Below are 10,000 nucleotides of genomic sequence, written 5' to 3'. Positions count from 1 at the left end.
AATGTGTAGTTGACGGATAGATCTGTAGTTGATAAAGAGATGTAGAAATTAAAAAAAAAAATGTAAAAAAAAATGTGTGACTTATTTTTAACACTTTTTGGAATTTGTAATAATTTTAGTGTTTTTTTTTTTTTTTTTAAACTGTCAGCCCAAAAAATAATAATAAATCAAAATCTATGTTGTTATGAATCATTGACCTTATTAAGGCTCCAATTACTTTGCATCAAATATTACCATTTAATTTATTTTTCGAAGGAAATATTGAATATTTTGTGTTTGCCACAAAAAAAACAAAGTTTTATATGACAAAAAAGGCATAGATCAAACAAAAAAAACTAAACATAAAAATAATTATAATAAAAATGTATAGTTGACGGATAGATCTGTAGTTGATAAAGAGATGTAGAAATTTAAAAAAATAAATAAATAAATAAAAATTGTGTGACTTATTTTTAATACTTTTTGGAATCTGTAATAACTTTAGTGTTGTTTTTTTTTAACTCTCTGCCCAAAAAATAATAATAAATCAAAATCTATGTTGTTATGAATCATTGACCTTTTTAAGGCTCCAATTACTTTTCAGCAAATATTACCATTTTATTTATTTTTCGAAGAAAATATTGAATATTTTGTGTGTTTGCCATAAAAAAAACAAAGTTTTATATGACAAAAAAGGCGTAGATCAAACAAAAAAAACTAAACATAAAAATAATTATAATAAAAATGTGTAGTTGACGGATAGATCTATAGTTGATAAAGAGATGTATAAATTAAAAACAATTAAAAAAAAATGGTGTGACTTATTTTTAACACTTTTTGGAATCTGTAATAATTTTAGTGTTTTTTTTTTTAACTCTCTGCCCACAAAATAATAATAAATCTATGTTGTTATGAATCATTTACCTTTTTAAGGCTTCAATTACTTTGCATCAAATATTACCATTTTATTTATTTTTCGAAGAAAATATTGAATATTTTGTGTGTTTGCCATAAAAAAAAAAAGTTTTATATGACAAAAAAGGCATATATCAAACAAAAAAAACTAAACATAAAAATGATTATAATAAAAATGTGTAGTTGGCGGATAGATCTGTAGTTGATAAAGAGATGTAGAAATTTAAAAAAATAAATAAATAAATAAAAATTGTGTGACTTATTTTTAATACTTTTTGGAATCTGTAATAACTTTAGTGTTGTTTTTTTTTAACTCTCTGCCCAAAAAATAATAATAAATCAAAATCTATGTTGTTATGAATCATTGACCTTTTTAAGGCTCCAATTACTTTGCATCAAATATTACCATTTAATTTATTTTTCGAAGAAAATATTGAATATTTTGTGTGTTTGCCATAAAAAAAACAAAGTTTTATATGACAAAAAAAGGCATAGATCAAACAAAAAAAAACTAAACACAAAAATAATTATAATAAAAATGTGTAGTTGACGGATAGATCTGTAGTTGATAAAGAGATGTAGAAATAAAAAAAAATAAAAAATAAAAAAAATTGTGTGACTTATTAACACTTTTTGGAAATTGTAATAATTTTAGTGTTTGTTTTTTTTAACTCTCTGCCCAAAAAATAATAATAAATCAAAATCTATGTTGTTATGAATCAGTGACCTTATTAAGGCTCCAATTACTTTGCATCAAATATTACCATTTAATTTATTTTTCGAAGAAAATATTGAATATTTTGTGTGTTTGCCATAAAAAAAACAAAGTTTTATATGACAAAAAAGGCATAAATCAAACAAAAAAAACTAAACATAAAAATAATTATAATAAAAATGTATAGTTGACGGATAGATCTGTAGTTGATAAAGAGATGTAGAAATTTAAAAAAAATAAAATAATTTGTGTGACTTATTTTTAACACTTTTTGGAATCTGTAATAATTTTAGTGTTTTTTTGTTTTTTTTAACTCTCTGCCCCCAAAAAAATAATAAATCAAAATCAATGTTGTTATGAATCATTGACCTTATTAAGGCTCCAATTACTTTGCATCAAATATTACCATTTAATTTATTTTTCAAAGAAAATATTGAATATTTTGTGTTTGCCATAAAAAAACAAAGTTTTATATGACAAAAAAGGCATGGATCAAACAAAAAAAACTAAACATAAAAATGATTATAATAAAAATGTGTAGTTGACGGATAGATCTGTAGTTGATAAAGAGATGTAGAAATTTAAAAAAAAATAAAAAAAAATTGTGTGACTTATTTTTAACACTTTTTGGAATCTGTAATCATTTTAGTGTTTTTTGTTTTTTTTAAACTGTCAGCCCAAAAAATAATAATAAATCAAAATCAATGTTGTTATGAATCATTGACCTTATTAAGGCTCCAATTACTTTGCATCAAATATTACCATTTTATTTATATTTTTGAAGAAAATATTGAATATTTTGTATGTTTGCCATAAAAAAAACAAAGTTTTATATGACAAAAAAGGCATAAATCAAACAAAAAAAAACGAAACATAAAAATAATTATAATAAAAATGTGTAGTTGACGGATAGATCTGTAGTTGATAAAGAGATGTAGAAATAAAAAAAAAAATAAAAAAAATTGTGTGACTTATTTTTAGCACTTTTTGGAATCTGTAATAATTTTAGTGTTTATTTTTATTTTTAACTCTCTGCCCAAAAAATAATAATAAATCAAAATCTATGTTGTTATGAATCATTGACCTTTTTAAGGCTCCAATTACTTTGCAGCAAATATTACCATTTTATTTATTTTTCGAAGAAAATAATGAATATTTTGTGTGTTTGCCATAAAAAAACAACAAAGTTTTATATGACAAAAAAGGCATAGATCAAACAAAAAAAACTAAACATAAAAATAATTATAATAAAAATGTGTAGTTGACGGATAGATCTGTAGTTGATAAAGAGATGTAGAAATTAAAAAAAAAATTAAAAAAATTGTGTGACTTATTTTTAACACTTTTTGGAATCTGTAATAATTTTAGTGTTTTTTTTTATTTTTAACTCTCTGCCCAAAAAATAATAATAAATCAAAATCAATGTTGTTATGAATCATTGACCTTATTAAGGCTCCAATTACTTTGCATCAAATATTACCATTTAATTTATTTTTCGAAGAAAATATTGAATATTTTGTATGTTTGCCATAAAAAAATTACAATTTTATATGGCAAAAAAGGCAGAGAACAAACAAACAAAAAAAACCATAAAAATTATTATAACAAAAAATTATAGTTGACGGATAGATCTGTAGTTGATCAATAGATTTACAAATTGAAAGTGAAAAAAAAAATAAAAATAATTGTGTGACTTATTTTTAACACTTTTTGGAATCTGTAATAATTTTAGTGTTTTTTTTTAAAACTGTGTGCCCAAAAAAAAAATCAAAATCAAAATCAATGTTGTTATGAATTACTGATCTATAAAGCTCCGATTACCTCACATCAAATATTCCACTTTGAAATGTTTTATATAGGAAAATATTATGTATCTTTTTGAAGCTGAATATATTGAGGATGAACTACTGCTTCTAGAAGCCAGCACGATGGAAGAGTGAGCGGTTGGAGCAGACGTAAGCCGTAAGTGAGGTGGAAGTGACTCAAACACTATAAATATGGAATTTGGAGCCAAGCTACTTGGACATACATGGAGTGCTTACCCAAATAAACTGGAAAAAATGTCAACATTCCCAAAAAAAATTAAATTGAAAAATGTAACACTTTTTGTAACCAAACTAGAAGGGAGCCCTAAGGGTTAAAAAAAAGGAGACCTGCAGGTGATGATACTGGCTGTAGTCGTGGATCTCATCGCCCGTGTCCACGTGGAACATGGAGTGGAGACACTTGGAGGGGCTGGGGTCCTGTTTGAACTCTTCCACCTGGAAACAAATGTGGAAATATCAACACAGCAGCTTGAGAAAAATAAGGACAATTAAACGTTCAGACCTCACCTAACCCTGAGGTCATCTTTCATGGCGATAGAAGGTGGGAATGTAAGTAAACAACCCATGAAAAGTAGACTAAATAAAACTTCATTAGCGATACCACACAACACCACTAGGTGGCAGTGTGGCTCTGCGGACGACTTCCTGTCCTTTGAGTAGTTTTGCTTTTGTTTATGTTTTATTGCACATTTTGTAGCTTGAAAATCATTTTTTACCTTGAAAAAAAATATTTACCTTGAAAATTTTTTTTTACCTTGAATTTTTTTTTTTACCTAGACAATCATTTGTTTACCTTGAAAATCATTTTTAACCTTGAAAAAAAATATTTACCTTGAAATTTTTTTTTATTTTTTTTTAATTTACCTTGAAAATCATTTTTAACCTTGAAAAACAAATTATACCTTGAAACATTTTTTTTTACCTTGAAAATAATTTTTTACCTTGAAAAAAAATGTTACCTTGAAAAAAAATGTTACCTTGAAAAAAAATTTTTACCTTGAAATTTTTTTTTATTTTTTTTTTAATTTACCTTGAAAATCATTTTTAACCTTGAAAAACAAATTATACCTTGAAACATTTTTTTTACCTTGAAAATAATTTTTTACCTTGAAAAAAAAATGTTACCTTGAAAAAAAATGTTACCTTGAAAAAAATGTTTTACCTTGAAATTTTTTTTTTACCTTGAAAATCATTTTTTACCTAGCTCGTATCGCGCATGATATCGCACAAGTAAGCACAATGCAGGACTCATTGTATCGCACAAGATATTGCACAAGTAAACACGCTGCAGGACTGCTTGTATCGCACAAAATATTGCACAAGTAAACACGCTGCAGGACTGCTTGTATCGCACAAGATATTGCACAAGTAAACACGCTGCAGGACTGCTTGTATCGCACAAAATATTGCACAAGTAAACACGCTGCAGGACTGCTTGTATCGCATAAGATATTGCACAAGTAAACACGCTGCAGGACTGCTTGTATCGCACAAGATATTGCACAAGTAAACACGCTGCATGACTGCTTGTATCGCACATGATACTATACATAAGAAAACACGCTGACGGACTGCTTGTATCGCACATGATACTACACACAAGTAAACACGTTGCAAGGCTGCTCGTATCGCGCATGATATCGCACAAGTAAGCACAATACATGACTTATTGTATCGCACAAGATATTGCACAAGTAAACACGCTGCAGGACTGCTTGTATCACACATGATATCACACACAAGTCAACACGCTGCAGGGCCGCTTGTATCGCACATGATATTGCACAAGTAAACACGATGCAGGACTGCTTGTATCGCACATGATACTATACATAAGTAAACACGCTGCCGGACTGCTTGTATCGCACATGATACTATACATAAGTAAACACGCTGCAGGGCTGCTCGTATCGCGCATGATATCGCACAAGTAAGGACAATGCAGGACTCATTGTATCGCACAAGATATTGCACAAGTAAACACGCTGCAGGACTGCTGGTATCGCACATGATATTGCACAAGTAAACACGATGCAGGACTGCTTGTATCGCACATGATACTACACACAAGTAAACACGCTGCAGGGCTGCTCGTATCGCGCATGATATTGCACAAGTAAGGACAATGCAGGACCCATTCTATCGCACAAGATATCGCACAAGTAAACACGCTGCAGGACTGCTTGTATCGCACAAGATATTGCACAAGTAAACACGCTGCAGGACTGCTTGTATCGCACATGATATTGCACAAGTAAACACGATGCAGGACTGCTTGTATCGCACATGATACTATACATAAGTAAACACGCTGCCGGACTGCTTGTATAGCACATGATACTACACACAAGTAAACACGCAGCAGGGCTGCTCGTATTGTGCATGATATCGCACAAGTAAGCACGATGCAGGACTCATTGTATCGCACAAGATATTGCACAAGTAAACACGCTGCAGGACTGCTTGTATCGCACAAGATATTGCACAAGTAAACATGCTGCAGGACTGCTTGTATCGCACATGATATTGCACAAGTAAACACGATGCAGGACTGCTTGTATCGCACATGATACTACACACAAGTAAACACGCTGCAGGGCTGCTCGTATCACGCATGATATCGCACAAGTAAGCACAATGCAGGACTCATTGTATCGCACAAGATATTGCACAAGTAAACACGCTCCAGGACTGCTTGTATCAAACATGATATCACACACAAGTCAACACGCTGCAGGACCGCTTGTATCGCACATGATATTGCACAAGCAAACACGATGCAGGACTGCTTGTATCGCACATGATACTATACACAAGTAAACACGCTGCCGGACTGCTTGTATCGCACATGATACTACACACAAGTAAACACGCTGCAGGGCTGCTCGTATCGCGCATGATATCGCACAAGTAAGCACGATGCAGGACTGCTTGTATCGCACATGATACTATACACAAGTAAACACGCTGCCGGACTGCTTGTATCGCAAATGATACTACACACAAGTAAACACGCTGCAGGGCTGCTCGTATCGCGCATGATATCGCACAAGTAAGCACGATGCAGGACTCATTGTATCGCACAAGATATTGCACAAGTAAACACGCTGCAGGACTGCTTGTATCGCACAAGATATTGCACAAGTAAACACGCTGCAGGACTGCTTGTATCGCACATGATATTGCACAAGTAAACACGATGCAGGACTGCTTGTATCGCACATGATATTGCACAAGTAAACACGATGCAGGACTGCTTGTATCGCACATGATACTATACATAAGTAAACACGCTGCCGGACTGCTTGTATCGCACATGATACTACACACAGGTAAACACGCTGCAGGGCTGCTCGTATCGCGCATGATATTGCACAAGTAAACACGCTGCAGGACTGCTTGTATCGCACAAGATATTGCACAAGTAAACACGCTGCAGGACTGCTTGTATCGCACATGATATTGCACAAGTAAACACGATGCAGGACTGCTTGTATCACACATGATACTGTACATAAGTAAACACGCTGCCGGACTGCTTGTATCGCACATGATACTACACACAAGTAAACACGCTGCAGGGCTGCTCGTATCACGCATGATATCGCACAAGTAAGCACAATGCAGGACTCATTGTATCGCACAAGTAAAAACGCTGCAGGACTGCTTGTATCGCACAAGATATTGCAAAAGTAAACACGCTGCAGGACTGCTTGTATCGCACATGATATTGCACAAGTAAACACGATGCAGGACTGCTTGTATCGCACATGATACTATAAATAAGTAAACACGCTGCCGGACTGCTTTTATCGCACATGATACTACACACAAGTAAACACGCTGCAGGGCTGCTCCTATCGCGCATGATATCGCACAAGTAAGCACAATGCAGGACTCATTGTATCGCACAAGATATTGCACAAGTAAACACGCTGCAGGACTGCTTGTATCACACATGATATCACACACAAGTCAACACGCTGCAGAACTGCTTGTATCGCACATGATATTGCACAAGCAAACACGATGCAGGACTGCTTGTATCGCACATGATACTATACACAAGTAAACACACTGCCGGACTGCTTGTATCGCACATGATACTACACACAAGTAAACACGCTGCAGGGCTGCTCGTATCCCGCATGATATCGCACAAGTAATCACCATGCAGGACTGATTGTATCGCACAAGATATTGCACAAGTAAACACGCTGCAGGACTGCTTGTATCGCACAAGATATTGCACAAGTAAACATGCTGCCGGACTGCTGTTATTGCACATGATACTACACACAAGTAACTCTCTGCAGAACTGCTTGTATCACACATGATATCATACACAAGTCAACACGCTTCAGGACCGCTTGTATCGCACATGATATTGCATAAGCAAACACGATGCAGGACTGCTTGTATCGCACATGATAATATACACAAGTAAACACGCTGCCGGACTGCTTGTATCACACATGATACTAAACACAAAAGTAAACACGCTGCAGGGCTGCTCGTATCGCGCATGACATCACACAAGTAAACACCATGAAGGACTGATTGTATCGCTCATGATACTACACACAAGTAAACTCTCTCCAGGGCTGCTTGTATCGCGCATGATATTGCACAAGTAAACATGCTGCCGGACTGCTTGTATTGCACATGATACTACACACAAGTAACTCTCTGCAGGAGTGCTTGTATCGCACGTGATATCGCACACAAGTAAACATGCTGCAGGGCCGCTTGTATCGCACATGATATCACACCCAGGTAAACAGACTGCATGACTGCTTGTATCGCACATGATATCACACACAAGTAAACACGCTGCAGGACTTCTTGTATTGCACATGATATCACACACAAGTAAACATGCTACAGGACTGCTTGTATCGAACATGATATCACACACAAGTCAACACACTGCAGGACAGCTTGTATCGCACAAGATATCATGCACAAGTCAACACGCTGCAGGACTGCTTGTATCAAACATGATATCACACACACACAAACATACTGCAGGGATGCTTGTATCGCACATGATATCGCACAAAAAGTAAACAGGCTGCATGACTGCTTGTATCGCACATGATATCACACACAACACACTGCTTGTATCGTATATAAGTAAACACTTGTGTGCTAAATGTGTTAGTAACTTGTGTGCTAAATGTGTTAGTAACTTGTGTGCTAAATGTGTCAGTAACTTGTGTGCTAAATGTGTTAGTAACTTGTGTGCTAAATGTGTTAGTAACTTGTGTGCTAAATGTGTCAGTAACTTGTGTGCTAAATGTGTTAGTAACTTGTGTGCTAAATGTGTTAGTAACTTGTGTGCTAAATGTGTTAGTAACTTGTGTGCTAAATGTGTTAGTAACTTGTGTGCTAAATGTGTCAGTAACTTGTGTGCTAAATGTGTTAGTAACTTGTGTGCTAAATGTGTTAGTAACTTGTGTGCTAAATGTGTTAGTAACTTGTGTGCTAAATGTGTCAGTAACTTGTGTGCTAAATGTGTTAGTAACTTGTGTGCTAAATGTGTTAGTAACTTGTGTGCTAAATGTGTTAGTAACTTGTGTGCTAAATGTGTCAGTAACTTGTGTGCTAAATGTGTTAGTAACGTGTGTGCTAAATGTGTTAGTAACTTGTGTGCTAAATGTGTTAGTAACTTGTGTGCTAAATGTGTTAGTAAGTTGTGTGCTAAATGTGTCAGTAACTTGTGTGCTAAATGTGTTAGTAACTTGTGTGCTAAATGTGTTAGTAACTTGTGTGCTAAATGTGTCAGTAACTTGTGTGCTAAATGTGTTAGTAACTTGTGTGCTAAATGTGTCAGTAACTTGTGTGCTAAATGTGTTAGTAACTTGTGTGCTAAATGTGTCAGTAACTTGTGTGCTAAATGTGTCAGTAACTTGTGTGCTAAATGTGTTAGTAACTTGTGTGCTAAATGTGTCAGTAACTTGTGTGCTAAATGTGTTAGTAACTTGTGTGCTAAATGTGTCAGTAACTTGTGTGCTAAATGTGTTAGTAACTTGTGTGCTAAATGTGTTAGTAACTTGTGTGCTAAATGTGTTAGTAACTTGTGTGCTAAATGTGTTAGTAACTTGTGTGCTAAATGTGTCAGTAACTTGTGTGCTAAATGTGTTAGTAACTTGTGTGCTAAATGTGTTAGTAACTTGTGTGCTAAATGTGTTAGTAACTTGTGTGCTAAATGTGTCAGTAACTTGTGTGCTAAATGTGTCTTCTTAAAGGTGCATATGCGAGTGTCCTACATGTTGTTAGAGAAGATATTTGCATAAAACAAAGGTGCTTCTTGTAATACAACAAGGGGAACACGGGCCTGAGATGTGTGTGTGTGTGTGTGTGTGTGTGTGTGTGTGTGTGTGTGTGTGTGTGTGTGTGTGTGTGTGTGTGTGGCCGCCATGCCTCCTCTGTGGCACAGAGTCATAAATAATTGGCTCTTTGTCCCACTTTGTTTCTCCTCCTCTCCATCATCACAGTGAGTAAGTGTATCCTCCCCTTGTATCCTCACCCTTATATCCTCACCCTTATATCCTCACCCTTG

The 10,000-nt window shown here is 34.4% G+C and overlaps 1 protein-coding gene across 3 annotated transcripts in view; it reads right to left on the bottom strand.

The window, feature by feature from the left end:
- Positions 1 to 10,000, bottom strand: part of phkb (phosphorylase kinase, beta) — a 223,302-nt gene that overhangs the window by 165,837 nt on the left and 47,465 nt on the right. For all 3 annotated transcript variants that reach the window (XM_061963662.1, XM_061963660.1, XM_061963661.1), the window contains one exon: positions 3,763 to 3,870. In XM_061963662.1, the coding sequence (XP_061819646.1) occupies positions 3,763 to 3,870 (108 nt within the window). The remainder of the gene's footprint in view (positions 1 to 3,762; positions 3,871 to 10,000) is intronic.

This window comes from Nerophis lumbriciformis, linkage group LG06 (genome assembly GCF_033978685.3).
Source record: "Nerophis lumbriciformis linkage group LG06, RoL_Nlum_v2.1, whole genome shotgun sequence".
Classification (NCBI taxonomy): domain Eukaryota; kingdom Metazoa; phylum Chordata; class Actinopteri; order Syngnathiformes; family Syngnathidae; genus Nerophis; species Nerophis lumbriciformis.
Note: the sequence above shows the minus strand (reverse complement) of the source record. Positions and strands in the feature narration are given on the sequence as shown.